This window comes from Odontomachus brunneus, unplaced genomic scaffold (assembly GCF_010583005.1).
Source record: "Odontomachus brunneus isolate Ranch 3 - 2012 unplaced genomic scaffold, Obru_v1 Obru_scaffold_026, whole genome shotgun sequence".
Lineage (NCBI taxonomy): Eukaryota > Metazoa > Arthropoda > Insecta > Hymenoptera > Formicidae > Odontomachus > Odontomachus brunneus.
The window spans coordinates 1430158-1451974 of NW_022639476.1; the positions used below are offsets into that span (position 1 = coordinate 1430158).

General features: G+C 48.2%; 1 protein-coding gene across 2 annotated transcripts in view; it reads left to right on the plus strand.

Annotated features, from left to right (window-relative positions):
- The window catches only part of LOC116842577 (transcription factor SOX-11-like), a 104294-nt gene extending 84090 nt beyond the window's left edge, over positions 1-20204 (plus strand). For both annotated transcript variants that reach the window (XM_032811980.1, XM_032811979.1), the window contains one exon: positions 7221-20204. In XM_032811980.1, coding sequence (XP_032667871.1) covers positions 7257-8714 — 1458 coding nt within the window. In that variant the 5' untranslated portion in view covers positions 7221-7256 and the 3' untranslated portion in view covers positions 8715-20204. The remainder of the gene's footprint in view (positions 1-7220) is intronic.
- The last annotated feature ends 1613 nt before the right edge of the window (positions 20205-21817 follow it).

Below are 21817 nucleotides of genomic sequence, written 5' to 3' on the forward strand. Positions count from 1 at the left end.
GAAGCGGGGGGGGGGGGGAGGGAGAAAGAGAGAGAGGCCCAGCAGCAACGGAAGCAGCGGTTGTTTGGCGCAGAAACAGCAGCCGGCCACTTTGTTGCACGCCACGAAATTATGCACCGCCGAGAGGCGCGCGCGAGAAGCGCTCGTAAATAACGACCCGGCGTCACGAAATTACTTTCGGGGCACACGCCGTCGCCTCTTCTTCCCTCGTATTGCCGCCTTCGATTCTCGATCTTCGTGCGTACGTATGCATGCGCACGTACATACATAAGTGCTTGCGTGCGTGCCGGTCTCTCATACCCAGGTAGAACAGATAGTCAAAATAACGTCAATCTGACATCATTTTGACCAAAAAATAACGTAAATTTGATCAATATTTGGTCAAAATGACGTCAGATTGGCATTATACTTATATATACTTATACATATTTATATATATTTATTCTTATATATATTTTTTCTTGTTATTTATCTATCTGTAACTTTGTATCATTGATATATCAATGATACAAGTTACAGATAGACAAATAACAAAGGAAGAAAACAAGACGAATTCTAAATAACAATCAAAGAAAAAAATTAAACATACCTTGAAAAGGCGATGAAAACTCAGTTAAAAGCATAATAATGTTGATAACAAGATATGAAAAATAATTAAAAATAATGAGAATGTAATTATGGCAGAATGAAACAACAAGAGAAAGAGTGAAGGGTTCCCGCCGCTAAAACATCACGTCGTCGAGCAACTCCGAGTTCTCTTTTAATTGCACGTCAATGCTAATTTAGAGCGTTGTATAAACGCTAGATAGACGCGTTGACCTGGACATAAATGATCAATCGAAGGATACCATTAGGTAATCTAATAGTCTGTCATCGAGTCCCGTGATACTGATCAGGCTACTACCAAACAGTTATCTGGTCTGAATAGGGTGATTTCACTAGGTCCTGATAAATTATGCAACGCAGTATGTCACTCAGGATTTTGTGAATAAATTAAGTCCCTACTAATCTCTTCAGTGGCGATTTATAACGACTCCTCAACTCGTAGGGCACGTTTTCTTCTCTTTGATAAGTTTATCTCTTCTCTTTATTGCTATTTTCTTCAAGGAATATCGATACAAGTGGAACACAAAGTAATCCAATTCTCATTTGTATTTGCTAAGAATGTTTAAAAAATAGTTCTCACAAGTAAAGCGAATTAATATTTAACCACGAGACTTTTCCACTTAATAATGAGACTTAAAGACGTAATAATGAAGACGATTACATCTCCTTGTACAAGCTAGACAATTAGATTGGGATCAGTGGGAAAAATTCCTAATAATCGGAACATCTATCAGGAGTCTCTATCGTCCTCCTCTCGGTCCTCGCTCAGTCGCACGTAATATCGAGACCAAACGATTCGAGGAGTCGTCTAACGGGAGATCGCGAAGGCGGGATGTGCGAGTCGGATAGAGCGCGAGCAGAGCAGCGGTGGCGGCGGCGTGCAAGGTGATGGCTCTTGGTAACCTACATCCAGGTTCGCGATCTCCACTCCCGTACGTCGACCGTCGACATCTGAAAGTATAATACACACCGAGCGAGCGAGCGTGCGGCGTTAGCCACGGCATTAACATACACCGCTGTCTAATAAGCAACGCAAATCGCGAGCAGATCAGAACGCGATGCCCTTGCACGAGCGATTTCTTCGCGCTCGCCGGGCCGGGCCCTGTTCGCTCGCTCGCTCGCTCGCTCACTCACTCGCTTGCGTTTCGATAATTACGCGTTGCGTAACGCGCGCGCGGCCCCCTGCGCGCATCAGCGCGCCAAGGTCTCCTCTTTCGTGGAAAGTTCGCGGAGCGAGACGGTCTGGGAAATTAGGCGCCGCGGAGGGGGTTGCGCCTCCTTTCGCAAGAACCGGTATATCTCGGCCGATATCATTACGTTATCGTTGAATCGCGATATCCCGCGAGTGAGCGAGCGAACGAGCGCTAGACTGAATTTCGCAAGTCACTCGGGTTTTGCTAAGGAGCGCGCCTCCTGGTGGTATCTGCCTCTCGGTGGCCGCGCTATTTTGAATCCTTCGCGGAAAACCTCCTCGAGGAAATATGTCGCGTCTCTCGTTGTTCGTCGCTTCGTCGTCTGACTCCTTGTCTCTGTCGTCGGTATTCACACGTTAGACAAGAAAAATGAAATAACGTAACATTACCCCAGGTAAACCTCAGTAGCTGATGCAAACTTGGCTGAAAGGCTAATGTCGTCATTGCTGTCATTGTTGAGACTTGGCTAAGCGCAGTTACTGGCCGGCATTTTAGACGCGCGTATCAGCACGTTGCGAGGAACTGGCAACCGTTCCCGAGTATCTCACCGTATAAATTCACTGAAATGTGTCGTACTCCTTCTGGGAAAATACGATTCGAGGGTTACGTCCTTCTTGAGGAAAATTTCCCTGAAACTCTATAGTTTCGAGCGTGCTATGGAATTTCTCAGTAAAATTTTCCTCGGGCGTCTTGGGACCTAACCCGAAGAGGTATTTCTTATTCTTCTTAGACGATCGTCCTCTGCTGTGTAGAATATTTTGGTCGTGTTCTTCGGGCACAGTTGACGGGGGAACCGTGTCGAGACCAATCCTTCACGGCTCGGAACTAACGTCCTCTCCGTTCTGTAGAGACACTTGAGTATATTCAGATGACTCTATGGACGCCGCTTTCGTAACGCGAACGGGACATATGGCGACGCCTCGTTCAGCCACGATGCTCCACCCGCTTCTCATCCCTCTTCGGAAACCATATTTTTCGGCAGGAGCTCTTATCCCCTTGTCCCCTCTCTCTCTTTCGCGCGCGCAAACGGTCACGTTCGATTTGCTGGGTCTCGAGCTCGCGCGATTTCCACGGGTCGCAGGTAAAAGCGGTCGAAGGATAATGATTTACGCGCAGCTGGTGGTGGGAGCCCTCGGGGGCACACAAAGAATTTCACCCCCACCTCGACGGCGGCCCCGACATTTTGTTGAGGCCCCGAGAATTCGGGCTGTATATATCGCTGCTCGCACCTCTCGCGCTCTCTTCTCTTTACACACACACACACACACACACACACACCTTCCTCTCCCGTTCCCGGGAGAATCCATTACGCCGATCATCTGGCCGACGATATCTCTCTCATTTTTGCGGCGTGTAGCTCGTCGAAACGATCGGTCGCTCCGATATACGACGTGTTGCGCCAGATATTCCGCGGGACGCGCCGGGATGTTACATAAATCGAATCGCGAGCGCGCGCGCGCAAGAGAGAGAGAGAGAGAGAACCGCGGCCGAATTTCAGCAGGACGACGGCGTTGTAACTCGTTGAGCCGAATAATCATCCTCGACGATCGCGCGGGACCGGTCGGCCGGCTCTGCTCGGCTATATGGTTATCGGGCATTTAACCAATTAGAGGTTACCGTCTAGATATTTATACGGTCAATTAGGGTAATCGCGACAGCGAGGTAAACGTGCGCGCGCGCGAGGGCCGCGCGATACATACATTTACTTTTTCCATCGGCGAGATGTGAATAGTCATCGCTCTTTATTAACTTTATAATGAGCGTTGATTTTATCGCCGAGCGATATATCTATGTGCGACGCGCGTCACTAAGTCGCGGAGACAGCGACGTGCAAAGTATGCATAATGTTTTTGCGGCGACCTATCTGAGCTTTCTTTCTTAGTCCTTTCTCTTTTTTTCTTCTTACGAGATATTATCGTGCTCTACAAGAGCCTGCCGAAGCAGATTGACAGGCAAACGCAATTCTATTCTCCTATAAGTAACAGGCTATGCACTCGCAACTATCAACCTGCATTGGCTCTCCGACAACGTCCTCCGTGTGATTGAGATTTCAAAGAGAAGCTTAGCAGCATAATCATTGAATTATGAAATAAATAGGGAAAGGCCAATGGGAGCCAAGCACAATGTCGTATGCGAAAAATTTAATATGATTTAATATTACATTAAAAAGCCTTTTTAAGTGCGTTTAAAGTTTTTTTTATATAATATTAAATCACATTAAACTCTTCCCATACATCTTGCGCTTTCCCTATATATTTGATTGTACATCATTTGAACCTTTTACTTTATTATTCATTGCATTATCTTTATTTCTTCTTCGTCCTACGATCCGAAGAGCGTCGTCCGTGTTTTCGCGAAGTGCAAGAGCTTGCACGAGGAGGACGCGCCGCGTGCGTTAAACGCGTCATTGTCGAGCAGCCTCGGTGCGTATAGGGAAGCGCCCCGCGACGTCACATGTTCAGGTCGGCCGTGAAGAAGCCGATGGCAGAGCTCGTTCGCGGCCGACCCATTTGAAACTTTCTCACGTTTCGCGACACAAATGACAATTCCGTGTTTCACGGTCGCGACTAGGAAGCGACGAGGTGATTTACAAGAGCGACTCGTCGTCGTTTGTGCGTCACCGACGATCCTTGGGCCTCTGCCGCCGCCGCCATCGTCGCCGTCGTCGTCGTCGTCGGCTTTGCTACACGCGGTTCCCGTTCGCTCTTTTCCTTTCTCGCGTTGTTCGCACGCGACCAAAAAGGACAATGCGCGGCTTTTCCTCTTCCTCTTCCTTTCCCAGCGATAACGCGCCGCGCCGCGTCGGCGAGCTCGCGATTGATCTATGGATCTCTATCTCCGTCGTCTCTGCACCTCGGCGATCACGATCGCGGAAGAGCGTTGATCGACGAATCAAACGAGGGACGCGGCCGTCATTCCGTATGTTGATTCCGCGGTCGCTATCGGTGTTTTTCAATCGGCATTCCGGGAATCGGCGGTGGTCACGCCACGGGCTGTCTCTTCGAGGGCTAAGCATTTAGAAATGCGCAGCCAGCACTAATTAGCTTGATTTCGACACAACGAGGTCACAGCTCTCCAAGTAACAGTCTAAAGATTTTGGCTTATTTTTCATTTAAAAGTTATTAACAAGTGAAATTTCCGTAGTTCTCAACTATTAGACTCCGTGTATATTTAAAACACTTGCATGCACATTTAGTACTTGCGCAGGCAACGGGAGACATCCCACGAAAAACTAACCTAACCCAAACTTTCCTAATCTTGGATATTAGCATACGTTATCAAAGGACGTACATGTGCATGTATTTTTTACCATTAATTATATATAGATTATAATAGATTTATATATTGATAACATATACCAATATTCAAGTGACACAGATTGAATTAGGTTAGTTCCTTTACGGAGTGGAGTTCCCATTCCCGATCATGCATATACATTCTAAATGTATACGCGAGATCCAAAAGTTCTATTAACGGAAAACTTCATTTATTAGTAACTTTTTAATAAAAAATTAGCTAGTCTTTCGATTGTTACTCAAAGCTATTATTTTTACAACATACGTTAAAATTCATCTAATCGGACATAACTGTATATTTCTAAACATTTATCGTTCGAGATTTTGCGAAACGAAAATGGACAGCTCGGACTTTTCTCGTTAATAAATAAATGAAGGAAAGAAAAACGTGTGAAATATATCAAGAATATATTAAGAAATAAGATGGTTTTATTCGAGAGCGAGAGGAGAACACTGATGAGAGTTTCTCGTCATCGTCTTCCCATTATTTAATTAATAACTCGACACTCTCTCGAGTGTCTCATCGATCTAGCGTGTCGATCTAGGATATCTGAACCGCGTTTGACCAAATGCTGTATCGTATCGACGAACGAGACGAGGACAAGCTAACTCTACGCTGCCTTGCGGCGCGCACTTTTCGACGGAAGAGGATGAAGAAGTAGCCTTCGGCGGTGTTGGTTCGCTGTTAAGGTCGCGTCGGAGCGCGCACCTTGAAAATTCGCGAATCCCGATGCCGAACGCATACCGCGAGTGACGTCAACGGGCGGCGTGCAAAGGTCGAGGTCGGGATACCGCAAGATCGACATTCGGCGCTCGATCACAATCTCCACTTGTGAACCTCTTCGGGCCTTACGCGGGATTACGCGCGGAGATACGCCGTTCGTGCGGTTTGTCACGCGGTGACGGGCCCGCGGGAAGCCGTGTGTTACCCGCGGCGTGTAGCCCGGAGCTGCGTACACGCACACACACATACGGAGAGAGACACGCGTACACTTGATCGTTCTCCGCCAAGTTCGCGAAGGCCATCGAGTTGAGATGCGAGTCTGTCTCTCGGCCCGGCCTTGGTCACCCGCTTCCGTCAGCTGCGGGCTAATTGTGAATAACGTGTCGATACGTCACGCACGCACGCACGCACGCACGCACGCATGTGCACGCACGTATGCGCGTACAGAGGGGAGATTCGTGACGAGACGGCGGCGAGCCTTTCCGTGTCGCGCCCGCTTCTTTGTAGCGTAATGTCGGAAATTACGACGAAACGGGAGCACAGCCGCTCACTTTATTACGGGTGTCGTGCTCGGTCTCCGCCGTCGCTCGTTTCACCGTCGTCTCGCGCAAAACGTCCGTTTTCGGATACACGATCGGAGGATGCGATCGCGCCCGGCAAGGAGGCGGAGAGGCAAAAAAAAAATGAGGAGGAAGAAGAAAGAAGCCGCGACCCGCATTCAGCGTCCCGTGCGTCCCACGTTCGGTGGCCTCCCCCTCCCCCTCTTCCCTCCCCCTGCCCCTCTTTCCGGCTCCTCGTGTTCGTCTAACACGAAGGTCGCGTCAGCTAATACGCGATGTATCGTAGGCTGATAATCACAATCGCGTCGCGCTTTCGGCCTCAGATATACCGCGTCGACATGACTCACGGGATCTTCTTTTCTGTGTGGAAGTAATTTGAAGGTGAGAACACCTGCGAGGAGATAGCGTTTGTACAGGATGTAAAAACTATATCACACTCGCTATTCACGCAGGGATATTCTTTATGGAAAGTTGACGAATTTTCCTTGGCGAAAATGATTTGACCTTAATAGAATTTCAGTTTAAGACCCAAGTGCAGATATTGTAAATTGTAAAGTCGCTTTTAACAATGACTTTCCTCGACATCTGGAGAAATTGTCAGACTGCTATTTAAAAGAATAGCGCTCTGTGTATAGTTTGTTTACAACTTGTAGACAATTTTGATCAGGGTGCTTCGCGTGCGATACACGTTACCGTCAACGAAATGTAAAAGCGCGTCTCGAAATGAATGCATGTAAACACGGAGAGATGTTTTTCCAACATCATTCACCGATAATAACCAGATTAGGACGTAGACAAAAGCAGCTGACCAAACGAGCACTTGTTTGTTTCTCTGTTGCAGACGAAGAAGAACAATCCGAACCACATCAAGCGGCCCATGAACGCCTTCATGGTGTGGTCGCAGATCGAGCGCAGGAAGATTTGCGAAGTGCAGCCGGACATGCACAATGCTGAGATCAGCAAGCGTTTGGGCCGAGTGTGGAAAACGTTGTCCGAGTCGGAAAGGCGACCTTTCATCGAAGAGGCCGAGCGGCTCAGGAAACTCCATATGATGGAGTATCCTGACTACAAGTACCGGCCCAGAAAAAAGACCTCGAAACCAGCGCCAGCGCCCAAGACGAAGGAAAGCAAGAAACGAAAGACGTCGTCGTCCTCGTCGATGTCGACATCGTCATCCTCGTCGGCATCGCCGTCGTCCAGCAGCTCGGCGACCTCCGGCAGCATCCTCGGCATCTCGCCGTTGTCCCTGTCGCCAAGCTCGGCGACCTCCACTAGTCACAAGACGAGGAACGACACGAACAACAACCACCACTCGACGTCGGTAAAGAGACTGCAATCGCATTCTAGCAGCAGGCCCATATCCAGGTTGAAAGTGAAGCTGGCCATGGATCACGCTCACGTGGACTACACCCCCGCGCCACCCATCGTCACCGCCAAGGTGCCGAGCAGTCCATCCTGCGACACCCCGGACTCTCCCGAGTCCGCAAGCTTCTACGACGACAATTTCCCGGAGTGCGCGACCACGTCGTCCGGCATGTGCGGCTTGGCCGCGAAGATCAAGCAAGAGCCGGATATGGAGATGGACTACAAGACCAGTTTTCCGTCGAAAGATCGGCTGCTCGGATCGTCGTCCTTGGACATGTCGTCGGTGATATCCAGAAGCAGGGAGTACGGCCGCGACTCCGGCAATCTCGAGCAACAGCAGGCGACATTCCACGTGAAGGAGGAGCCGTCGGAGTCGTATCCCCTGCCAAGGACGAGGACACCGCCATCTGTGATGGTCACAGGCAGCCCGACGACGCCGACGCCGACGTTGTCACCGCACCTGTCGCCGGTTCTCACGTCGACGCCGGCCATGTCGCCGCACATGTCCCCCGTGCTGCCGTCGACGCCGATCATGGCCTCGCACTTGTCGCTCTCATCGGCGTCGGCCTTGTCGCCTCACGACATGTCGCCTGTTCTCATGGCGACGGCGATGCCGACGGTGACGGTGATGCCGACGGCTAGCACGGCCTCCATCACGGCGACGATCGCGCCGGTCACCGTGCCGATATCCACGGCGAACTCGATGGCTGCCCTCGATGATCCGCTCACCCATGACGGTACCACGGTGGTCAAACTCGAGGAACTCATGGACGACGCTGCGCTCTACAATTTCGACCTGTTGCAACTGCACTCTTCTGACATGGATCTTGAGCTCGAAACCGAGCTCGACAGTTACGATACATCCAGCTCCGCCAGCAGCACGCACTTCGACACCTTCTCCTGCACACCGGACGTCACAGACATGTTGTCCGACATCAGCAACATAAACGGCGAGTGGGTCAACTTTTAAAAGATCGACGAAGAGGCGACGGAAAGGAACAAAGGGACGACGACGAGGTCGTCACCGCTAAGATTTGGTTTGTAAGCGTCTCGCTCGCCAGTTATGATCGCGTCGTAGACGCGCCGACCTAGGTACAGTCGCGAACACAAGGGAAAACTTGCCCGCGCTGTCCGAAGGTCACGTTCCGACCGGTTGTTCCGCGAAAACGCCCCAAGTCGCTTGACGGCAGCCATCCGTCGTCATCGCGCGTGTCATCGTCTTTTGTATTTTCGTGCTCTCGAGGGGGACATCTTCTCCCGTCGTCCTGACGCGCGATCGCGCACCGTGGCGGTGTGTTGTCCTTCGCGAGATACATAAGTTCCGGAGAGCTCGACGAAGGTGTTTTTTATGTCCAGGCTGAGATTGTTTACTTTTGAGTTGTAGTCAGCCCTTGAGGACGCTACCAGTGATTTATTTTATTTTTCTAGTAGTGTGTCGCTGCACAAAAGAGAATCGGGTTGCGAGGACGCGTTAGTTTCCCGAGGAATTTCGTAGACTTCTGCCGCGACGGAGGGGCGTCGATTGTCACAACGAGCACTAGAATTGACATTCGACCGAAGGCAAAGCGCCTCGCGTGCGAATCGCACTCGTTAGTATGCCGACAGTCCCGAAATCGCCAATTATCTCTCATTATTCGATGAAGTGTAATAATCTTTAGCATTTATCTTACTTTGCTTTTACTTCTTTCGCGCCAAAACATGATTATTTTTGCCTGAATATCCGGCCAATTTGCCGGGTGGCCGCGGTGAGATATCGACGTTTCTCCCGACATCGTGCTCTCCGATCTTCCTTCAGTCATCGCCGCGACGGCACTCACACGCGGTACATTCCGCGCGTGGTTGGGCAATTCAGACGTGCAGTTATAGTTGGACGCCAACACGTGTCCACGGCGCGCGACGCTCTCGGGCGTTTTTTCTTCTTCTTTTTGTATATGTACTGTAGTATACTAGCTAGTAAGATTTTTGTATGAAAATCGATATATATATATATATATATATATATATATATATATATATATATATATATATATATATATATATATGTGTGTTTCCGGGGTTTCATATATATATGGATATATATATATATATATATATATATATATATATATATATATAAATAAATAAAGCGTGGGCGGTCGCAAGGCCGCGACTCGAAGGCGGCCCAGCAGACGACGACAGCACAACTGCCGGCGATGACGAACGCGAAATAAGCGAAATTCGCTCCGGTGTGGTTCGCCCCACGTGGAGCAGGACTCCTGGTCGCCGCGTGCGCGGCCTACGACGGCCCCCGCAATTTTTTTTGTGTATACCGAATATAAACGCGTAGCATTAGTAATATATAACTCTTCGTAGCGTGTAAGCGAACCGATACCGCGGGCAATAGCGGATGAAATCGCGCGCCCGCCGCCGACCGGCCGCGGCGTTCCTTCCGCGTTCGCCGCTCAAATCGACGCTTTTTCTCGTCCACCAGGCGGCTCTCGCGCCTCCCCGCTCTCTTCGCTTATCCGGCCACCAGCACGTGTTTCACGCCCGAACGCGGCTGTCCGATCCTCATCCGCGAGAGATCGAGTGCGTACTTCTCGCCTCAGAGCGAGTCGAAACGGCAGGTCGACGTCGAAGTGCATGGTGGAGGGATGAATAATTTCATCTCCTCGACGGCTTCGAAGAAGTTAGTTTTTGAGTTTTTTCTTTGGGAGGATTTTTCCGGGGTTTCACCAAATGGTGAAACGCGTGCTTCTTAACCAAACGACAAGATGAAATTGTGGAACATAAACAATAAGATGAATGTGTGACTTCAACATTTCTTGAGTTTTTCTTCTGTATTTTAAAATTTGTATTGGATTAAATAAGCGGCACTTTAATAAAAAAAAGAGCAAACTTATCGGTTAAAAATATTTTGTCAATATGGTATCTGGCTTTGGCGCAGACGTATCAAAAAATTTCAGTGGATTGTATTGAAAAATATACGATGTCACTGTTGTGAGACTCCATTTTGTCGTTTAAGAGAAGATTGAAAGACGGAAGGGGCTTTTTCTTGAGAGAGGAATGATTTTTCGTTTTTCTTTGTCGATCTGTTTGTATTTGCCGTGTCTTAATTCGCACTCATCACTCGCGATTCATGAGCGAACGCGAAAAAGCGCGTGTCCCAAGGATTGCAATCAACGCGCGTGTGAAGCGGTCGCGAAGTCGCTTCGTCGGAATGAGAAACTGGAAGATTCGAGAGATACCGAGTAATCTAGTAAGACCCAGGGAAAGTAACGACTGATTCCAACGCAAAATTCTTTGCGGACGAGGGAGAACGTCGCCGGTCGGCGCCAAGTCGCGCTCGATGTTGCTCGTAGGGAGATATAATGCGTGTATCGATAACAAAGTAGATGTTGAAGGATGCGTAATATGCGGGTATATCGCGACGTCGACGAGAAAGAGAGAAAGAGAGAGTGAACGAAAGAGAGATAGTTCTCCCGCGAGGAGCGACGGCGGCAATAACGATATCAACGCGCTCCTCCGAAGAGAGAACGTCGTCGTCGTCGTCGGTTCGGGTGAAGAAAATAAGTGAGAAGAAGAACGATTGGCATGCCCAGTGATCGATCGATCCGCGTGCGCGGACGGTCCCGATCTCACGTGGATCTCGTCTCGAGACAGCCTTTCCGATGTGTGTTATGCGCCTGGATCAGCGACGCGAGACGCACGACAGGATACGTCCTCGGGATGATATTCTCAGAGTTCTCGGAACACCTTCGCGTTCTCCCCTCTCTCTTTCTCTCTTTCTTTCTCTCTCGCTCTCGTTCTTTCTCTCTCTTGACGGATACATCCATCTCTCCGGATATATTCGGACGAGAGCCGCGAGATCCTTGGTTTTTCAGATCCCTATAACCTGGTTGAATCCTTCTCAGATCCCCTGCTCCTGCGAACGGCCCGCAAAACCGCCGAGGAGGCACTCGCGGCTCGATCGCGAATAAATGACTCCACGGTTTTTTTTCGCGTATCAAGGACACTCAAGCTTCTCTCTCTGTCTCTCTCTGAGTCCTCCGATCGCGGGATTGCGCGGATCGTCGGATCCCGCGATTCATGGAACACTGTGATCTCAGGATTCGGTGTCAAATATCCTGGAAGGGAAGGACAAAGTTCGCGCGCAACGACTCGAAGGGCTCACCACACTGCGGGTCGATTCGCGGGCGATTTCGTCGAGAGGAAAGTAAAGAAAGAGGTAGGAGGAAGGGGAGAGAGAGAAAGAGAGGAAGGTAGATGGTGGTAGCTCGTCTCTCCGATCGGGAACGGGGCAGAGGATGGTAGTGGAACGCGAGCGTTTCTCCGATCGATCGTGCGCACGATCCGGCGCTAGATCTAGCGGTTAAGATCTAGCGGCGACGTTGGCGGCGATCGAGCAGCGAGCGTGCGAGCGTGGTAAAGTGAGACGAAGTGAGTGAGAGAGAAAGAGAAAGAGAGAGAGAGAGAGGGAGAGAAACGAGACGATGTGAAAAGCGAGGTAAGCGAGCCACGCTTGGTCGCGCGCGTGCGCGCGCGGTTATCGATATATCAAACACTTGATCTCATGGTATCTTTATTACACACATATATATATATATATATATATATATATATATATATATATGTATATATAGCGTAGCGGTTAATCATTATATTCGTAAAATCGCGGTGACTATCGCCAGTCGACACCAGCGAAATCACTACCATTGTTTTCTTCTTTTTTCTCCACTTCTCGTTAAAGTCTTTTTTGCGTCCTCCCTTCGTCCCTTTCCTTCCTCATACACACTCTCTCTTTGATTATTAACGTTCGTATTGATTAATGTTGTTCCCCTATATATATTATTATTATTAATATTATTATTAATATTATTACTTTTATTTTCATAATTATGTTTTATTTTTTTTTTCATAATTATGTTTGTAATCGTAATTACAATATTTTGTTTTTATTATTATTTTACGTAACTGTAATATTATCACTTTTTGTAACACTACACTACACGATTATTATTGCCGCTATTACCATCATTACTTTGTATACTGCTACTACCTACCTACCTACCGCCAGTACGGCGTCGATATATCGCCGGCGGGATCACCATCACGAGGCGAAGGAAAGGAAGGATCGACTCGGCGGCGAACGCGCGCCTCACGTCGATCGGCGCGAAAAGGACAAGAGCGGCACGAGACACCGCCGGTGTGTTCACACACGTTCGGATTCGGCGATCGTCCTTTGCAGTGCGGGGAAAGAAACGAGCCCACGTGGTGCGTTGGTGTGTTATCTCTTCGGTCGGAGGGTTGGGATACAGATAAGGTCGCTCGGCGAGAATTTTCGCGCTCCGGCAGAGATTACCGCCTATCTTCATCTTCTTTTTGTTATCTTCCTCTTTCTCACGAACTCGCGCCGACGAGCGCGCCGTCATGCTGCGCCAATTAATGCGTGTCGCAGTGTTAATTGTTCGCCGCCTCTGTTTTCTTTTTTTTTTCGAGGAGGAGCGCGGAGGGAGATTTTTCTCGGGGAATGATCTTTCGAGGGCGGACAGCTCGTTCTCGGCGAGCGGATGAGTGGTGTACGGGGAAAGGAAAAGAGAGGGAAGGGAAGGGATTAGAAAAGAGCCGAAACACAGACCTGAGAAGGACAAAATACAAAAAGGAACACAGTGCCTACCACTCCAGTCTGGAAACTCGCGTACAAAAGTCATATACAGGGCCAAGAGGAACAAAGATATAAAACTGTTAGTGTTGATAGCTATTTACACGAGAAGCGCAATAACAATTATTACGAGTGCGGCTGCTCCGAAATTCTCGTCTCCTTGACTTGGGGGCACGTCTCAGGAAGCTCAGAGGGATGGTCGGATGTTGATTCTCGGACGACGGGAGGGAAGAGTGGGTAGGGGTAGAGGCGATCGCGAGGGGGGGGGGATACAAGGGTCAGAACAGAAGGAGAGATCTCTCGCGATCGGGAGAGGCGGAAGGGAGGATACCATCGCATCGCGGAGAGAGATGCGGGTGCACTTGAACACATCTCTCCCCCGGATTACTGCGTCGATTCCGATCAAGTGGTTGCGCAAACGGACGCTTCTCCATCGTCGTGAGCGCAGCGTCACATATCAACAAGTAAGAGCCACGTAATGCCGACGCGTCCATCGCTCATAGTCGTAGGATGTAGTCGCGATATACTCATTGTTGCGCGCGCGCGCGCATCAAGTCGCCAAGAAGAAGAGGAAGAAGAGGAATAACTGCCACAAAGATGCAACGATCAAAACTGCTGCACGCGCGCAGCGACAGTCGGCGGAAACGCGCGTCTCTTTGCTATTCGCACGCAATAAGCAGCTGTTCTTTGCGTCGGGACAATTGTTTTTCGTTGTTGATGGGGAGGACGAGCGAGCAAAACTATCGAATCGCGACGACCACGACGACTATCCAGCTCCCGAGGTTGCCGTGGGAGTCGCGTGTGATCGGCCGAAACATTGACAACTCTCCACCGCACGAAGAAAGCAACGAACGCGATCTAACACGAGCTGTCGGAGGGGCAACTCTTCGAGGCTTTTTAAGACGGCGGTGACGAGTCGTCGCGACGGATGTGAATTCAAATATCATAAATTGCTCGAGTAATTTGCAGCCGAGTGCACGCGACGGCGACGAAGGGCACTTGTGCAAACAGAGAGAGAAAGAGAAAGAAAGGAAGGAAAGAGTGAGAAAGAATGAAGCGACGCCTCGTACAAGAGAAGAAAACCGACCGCGGGCCCGCCGAGCTCCACCTTTTAGCGCTTAATTCTCCTTCGCGACTCGCTCTGTGGCTCCGTGAAAGCCATTGTTTGCGCGGATAGAGATCGATGATAAGGTACGCAACGCATATCGCCGCGTGTACCTGCGTGTGCATGTATGTATATGTACACAAGTACCCTGTCGTTGTGTAGTCGGGTCGCAGTTCGCACGCATGAGAGGCCCCGATCTCTCTCTTTTTCTCTTTTCTCTCTCTCTCTCTCTCTCTCTCTCTCTCTCTCTCTCTCTCTTTCTTTCGGAACGCAATTATAGGTGAGTTCGCGCATGGACACAGAGAGGCAGACCGAATTCTTCGACGCTGAAGCGAAATGTAGAGGACACCGGGTAGCGACGTTAGCGATGAGATTCGAATGATCTTGAACGAGTGAATTCGAAACCCGTACGATAGAAGACTCGCAACGGCTCGGTGAACGCAGGGAGAGAAAAAGAAGGACAAACAAACCAACGGCACCGGAATGAAAAGCACCGGCGATGATCGCTGATTTACGAGCGCTTGCGAGAAATTGGGGAGGAGAAAGGGAGAGACAGAGAGAATATAAAGATCATCAGTTCTGTACGTTCGACGCGACACACCATACATCACCGGGTTTCTCCGACGCAAATGATAATGCACGTATCTCTCTGATCAAGAGAAGAGAAGAAAGATCGTTTGGCACGTGAAGAACCGGCTCGCGTGGGGGTCACTGTTCTTTTTGTTTTTTTTTTTACACTATTCGAAGTTTGATCAACTTTTTCCGAGTGTTCGCGAATTTATGCCCGGCACCGCGTGAGATCGCATTATTATTCGCCAGGTGAAACTTCGTCTGGACACGCATCCGTATTACGACCGCAAGTTCGCGCTGAAGACCAGGGCTGGGGAAAAAAAGAGACTTGTCCGCCTCTCTTTCTTGGAGCGGATAATAGGAGCGGGAATTTCGTATGCGAGCGAGTACGATAGAGCGAGAAAGAGACTCTAATCGATGGATGTATACATTATATATACACACACACTTATATTGCGGAAGCGACCAAGGAAAAGAGGAAGAGTTCACAGCAAGTGTTACAGAGTGTATGTATATACATATATAGATATATATGAAGTATACATATATATGTGTGTGTGTGTGTGTGTATGCATGTGTATATATATATATGAAGCAGAATACGTAGTTGTATATCAAAGAAAAGGAAGAGAGAGACAAGTCGCGGCGCCGCGAAGAACGCAAGATGATGCTGACGTTTTTTTCATTTTCTTACTTTTCTTGTAATTTTCCTGTAGAATCGGTACCCGTCGCGAGAACGTGGCGGATTCAGTGCTTCCATCAGATTCGGTCGCTCAAAATTCTTCCCCTCGTGTTTCCACTTGGATGGAAAGAATTACGCGATGGTGCTTTATGACAAGGACAGGCGACTTCGCGCGACGTATACTTGTCGATTCCCTTATCAACCCTTGGCGAACGTGATTTCTTCTGGCTTCCGGGAAAAATGACAAGCGGAAAGTGGCATCGGTCGTGGAATATAAATCAATATGCAAACTTTAGTCTAAAACACTTTATTACCCTTGAACGTGCGTCAGCCGTTCTCGGCATGATTCTCGAGTTACACGTCGATAATCGACTTCACGAATTCGAGCCGGGCAGCGTAGACTTCCAGGGGACATCTTGAGGGCTTCTAAACGCTGAGGGCTTTGAGGGAATGCGAAGCGTTCTTCAGACGTTCTCTCTGGAAGTTCGCGCTGTACGGAACGAAGAACCGCGATTCGTTCGCTCGCCCGCGTGTATTCTCAATTATTATTACGCGACGCGCGTATATTATCGGACGATAAGCGCGAGGAGAATACACGGAAGTTGTTGGAGTTACGCGCGTTGACACGCGTCGTCGTCTCCCAATCGCGTTCGTATTTTCTTGCTCTCTTCGCGCTGCAACACGCCGCCTTTTATCTTCACGGAAATACCGCGCGTCGTCGGCAGGACTCGGCGCGAGCCTTGTTTTCTTTCCATTGTCCGATCTCTGATAAACGCGTTACGTACCAAATGTTGCGCGTTCCCCGCACGCACACACATACGAGAGCTGTATGATAAGTACCCATGCTTAACGACTGATGGCGTCACTGACTCAAAGTCTGTATACCATCATTTAACGCCATCTTCCGAACGATGCCAGTCAAAATTTCAGACAGATTTATTGAGTAGTTTTGTTTTGATAACTGTTGAAAGTGGACAAGTTTGTATTTGTTTGCAACCATGGAAAAAGTGCAATATCGGTCAGTGATTCGATTCCTTTTTTTGGCTGGGAAGACGTGTAAGGAAATCAAAGTAAAGTTGCATCCCGTTTATAAAGACCATGCACCTTCGATGACTACCATCAGATATTGGTTTAATGAATTTAAGCGTGGCCGAACATCCGTTTTTGATAAAGAGCGCCCATGTCGTCCGAGATGACTACGAAGGATATGGTCAACAAATCCATGATATCATGTTAGCAGACCACCGGGTGAAGATCAGAGAGATTGCTGATATTGTAAATATCTCAATTAAACACGTAAAAAATATCCTACACGAAAAATTGGGCATGAGAAAGTTATCGGCGAGATGGATGCCGCGTTTGCTCAGAGTGGAACAAAAACAGAATCGCATGACAGCTTTGGAGCACTGTTTGGACATATTTAAGCGCAATCCGAAAGACTATCTGCGGCGTTTCGTCACTGTTGACGAAACATGGATCCATCATTACACGCCAAAAACGAAAGAACAGTCAAAACAGTGGACTTCACCCGGCGAACCTGCTCCAAAGAAGGCAAAAACGGTTCCATCGGCTGGAAAGATCATGGCCACCGTTTTTCGTGGAATTCACGAGGCATCATTTTCACCGACTATTTGGAGAAGGGAAGGACAATCACGGGGCAGTACTATGCTGATTTATCGGGCCGATTCGACGCTGAATTGAAGAGAAAACGGCCCCATTTGGCGAAAAAAAGTGCTCTTTCATCATGACAACGCACCAGCTCATTCGTCCGCAATCGCCACAGCAAAACTAGTCGAATTACGCTACGAATTGCTCTCTCATCCACCCTATTCTCCAGATTTGGCCCCCTGCGACTTCTATTTATTTCCAAACATGAAAAAATGGCTTGGCGAAAAGTGGCTCACGTCAAACGAGAAAGTCACTGCCAAAACAGAGACCTATTTTGCGGAGTTCGACAAATTTTGGATGGTGTAAAAACGTTGGAATATCGCTGGATTAAGTGTATCGAACTGAAAGGAGACTACGTTGAAAAATAAGTAAAAAAAATTTTTTTTAAATGCGTTTCCTTCCCTAACACGGGTACTTATCATACAGCCCTCGTATTGTCGCTGTGTCGCGGAAAAACGCGCGGAATGGATGACGCGGGAGCGCACCGCGCCTCCGCTTACAAATCGCTGCTCAAATAAATCGTAAGCCCTGTGTGCGTGTGCGTATGTGTGTGTATGTGTGTGTAGGTGTGTGTGCGCGCGCCTGATACAACACCTCGGCGATCGCCCCGAGTCGCACCGACGACGCGCGCGTTCTTCGCGTTGCGATTAGGGTTTTTCAATTTTCGACAAAATCTCATTGGATAACACTTACACTTAGGCGTGCGCGCGCACTCGAGCCGGACCTTCGAGTCGTCGCGATGCCGTGCAATCGATCTCGACGCGATTTTGTCAGATGTACTGAAACGCGTCCGCCGCAATGATTAGCTTCTTCCTTCTTCTCGTTGATTATAGCTTTGAGATTTTAATGATAAATGAGTAGTGCTCCCTCTCTCCCCCTCTCCCTTGTAATTTAATTTTATGTTGGAGTTGGTGTTTAATTTATTTAACTCTACCACTAGATCTCTATAACTTAAATAGTTTTAATTGTATCCTTCACACGTGGACGCGTGAACGTTTTGTTAAAGTCGCGGCGATTCTCGAATCAGAGACGGCTCGAGTATGTACGCGTTGTATTCGTATATAAATATTATACATACATATGTGTGCATACATATAAATACAGACATATGTATATATGTGTGTGTGTATTTGTACGTATGAACGAGAGCGATAAGTAGATGTGTAGTAGTTTCTAACAAATTCTTAGCGTGTATATATGTCCAATTGAGAATGTCGCAGGAGGATGAGAAATGAGAGTGAGAGAGGAAGAGAAGAGGAAGGGAGGGTGGAAGAGGGATGTTTTGATATTTCAAGGGCGCGCCTCGTTTGCGACGCGTGCCGCAGTTATATTTGGTGTACATGTAATAAGGTTTATCGAGAGCTAATCGTTATCACTATCGGTCGCCATTATTTACGGTTGACATGTAATATCTATGGTCAGGTAATGCATTCGTGTACCTTAGGCATTTGTCGCGTGACATGTAATCGCTTGTATATCGATACACGAGAGAACGCCGGCAGGTTTTTCCGCATGCTTTACTTTCCTTTGTACAAAACACCCAGCGCAGATGATTTTCTCGACGATGCCGTTGTCGTTGTTCCAAATAAAAAAACAAAAGCGAATGTAAAAACGCAGCCTTTCGCGAGAGAGAAAGAGAGTACGAGAGAAAGAGATATTGTGTGAGAGAGAGTGAAAGAAAGAGAGATTGAGAGAGAGAGAGAGAGTACACCAAAGTGCAATATTATACTCGTGCGAAGGCGAACATTTCGCTCCGAAAGCAAAATAGAATTCACCTCTAATCGAGATACGTAACGCGCTGAAAAACCTGATCTCAGCCGCGAGATGTCTATTTTTCATGGCGAAAAGTCGATATATTTAAAAAAAGAAAAAAAGAGAAAAGCGAGAGGCAGGAGTAACTGTTTCGAAGAAAGAGAATGCCGTAAATTTTTCCACGATATTTTTACACACACACACACACACACACACACACAAAGAAATTCGTATCTCGCGATATAGCCGGTCGGTTCTTTACTTTCTCGCGATCGACACGCGGGAAGAGGTCATCTTCTTCATTCTTCTTGCCGTACTTCTTCTACTTATACACTCAATCTTATGGATGCTATACTATAGATATATATCGATAGCGACTGAAGACTTTTGTCGTTTCTAGTTACGCGTTTCCTATGACTGTTGATGAATTAAAGAAGTGGGAACGCGTTCAAGGCAGAAGTGACATTTCAAAAGTTTAGTTACTATCGATATGTCGAATAATAAAGCGTCCATGAGACTAAGTGTACGATTATATTGCGCCGACCCGCGCACGTTTTGTTGCGTCGCTCGTTCGTTTTTCTTCTCATTTTCTCTTGTTCTACTTGGTCTCTTTTTGCTACTCTTCTTAGCATCGATTACGTACGTTACGCGAGCACGGGAGAGGGAGAGGGGAGGGGCCGCTGCCGGAGCCACTTTCCGCCGGAAATCGCAATCCTCCTTCGTTTATTACTTTCTGTCCGCGCGGGGAATACGCGCTTTTTCTGTTTCTCCTTTTTAGCCGGAACATCGCGAAGTTCCGTCGTCGGGACGGAGAGAGGGATACACGTAAGACATACGCTTTTAAGTTATCGAGTCTAGACTCCTAAGTTTCAGCTATACATAATGGAAAGGAAGAAAAAGATGCTAACAAGAAGTAACGTTAAAAATACCAACTTGTACATTTGTATTTAGTCACCTTGTTTATAATACTTATTACATTGTTATTAAGTATCCGATTTATATCATTTTTTATCGAAATTATTAAAAAACGACTTAAAAATAACCAGTGGCCTTTTTCATTCGTAGAACGATTACGACCGCTCCTCTCACGATCCGTCACCACTTCCAGCATTGATTAACCTTCGAGTCGACCGTTCCGAGAATGCAGAATGCACTCCTTACCTAATATCTCACTCCTACGAAGAAACACGTCTGCGATCCGAGTAATGTTACAATTTCTCGTCGTTATTCCGTCGTCATCATGCTATAGCATATCCTCTTAAATTCAATTTTGTAAGCTATATAGACAAGACGTGATTTATAAAATGTTGTTACGATGATATTCGGTAACACGTAGCATTTTTTAAAATATGTAGTTCTCAGTTTTATACATACAACATTTTCACGAGTAACTTCGGCACTCAAAGTTTCATTGATTAACAATTTATCGTTTTTGAAGCATTTTTACAATAGTCGAGATAGTCATGCTAACTATAATCAACTCGATTTTGATCGATCAATTTAAATATGCGTGTTATTAAAGTCGCTTTTCTCGATATTGCAAGAAATCTCTTTAGAAACATTTTTTCACAATATTCGTTATGCTAATACCATTGCTTATGTCTCAGTAATCATTTTTGAGATAAAGCTACCTCAGAAAAAATGCAAAAGAAATGAAGTTATATGGGAAAAAAATTGCACAAAAAGTTGCTTTTCTCCGAGAAGCAGTATATCAAGGTCCTCAGTGATAACGAGACGCATAGAGTGCGCTCGTCCATGTCACAGAAGCCGCAAAAGCCGCATATCCGCTCGGGACGGGAGAGGGAACACGATTCCGAGTCGCATCCGTTTCTTCCCAGCTCCGTCCAGCAGCCCTGCTGGAATCGAGCAAGACTGCTCCAGTCGCACCAGAGACGCGCTTGCCCGCGGCTCGGACCCCCGAGGTAAGTGCAATCTATAATCGCGCGGAGGATTTCCCGGAGCACAGCGACGACGACGACGAGGAAGATCCGCGTTGCGCCCGTCGTCTCTCCTCCTCTTTCGGATCTCTTCTCTCTCCCTGAGCATCGTCGCCGCGCGACGACGACGCCGCTCATCGACGTGATAATAACGCGCAGTAAGCTATTAATAGCGGTGCCTCGCGATCGCGCGTGGAAACGTGCCGCGCTTTCGATCTCATTCTATCGTGCCCGTATGCTCTGCTCGTGTTTCCGCCCTTTCCGCGCCGAGGCCTGCATCGTCTCGACGGCCTGTATGCGCGCCGAGGTAGCCAGCGCACGTAGTTGTCGCTCCGCGATAACCGCGGGGTGCGTAAGCGTCGTACCGATTGATACGACGCAGCGAAGTCGGATCAAACGGATGACACACTACCGCGGCTCTCTCTCTTTCTCTCGCGGTGGTCCCGACCGCGCGCGCGCCTTTCCACGATCGGACTCGTCGTTTACCGCCGCTACAGAAGATAAATATTTTCCGAGTGCGATTTCTTTCTCGTTGGCACGATGATTGAAACAACACTCCCGCGGCTGTGTTTTCCTTCGTTTAGCCGATACGTCACCGCGCGGCGGCGGCGGCGGCGGCGGCGGCGACGGCGATGGTGCGGACGCGTATTTTTGGAGCCGTGGACGGAGGAGCGCCGCGATGCAGGTCGAGATGCCGTTCCCTCGATCTCTCTCTCCC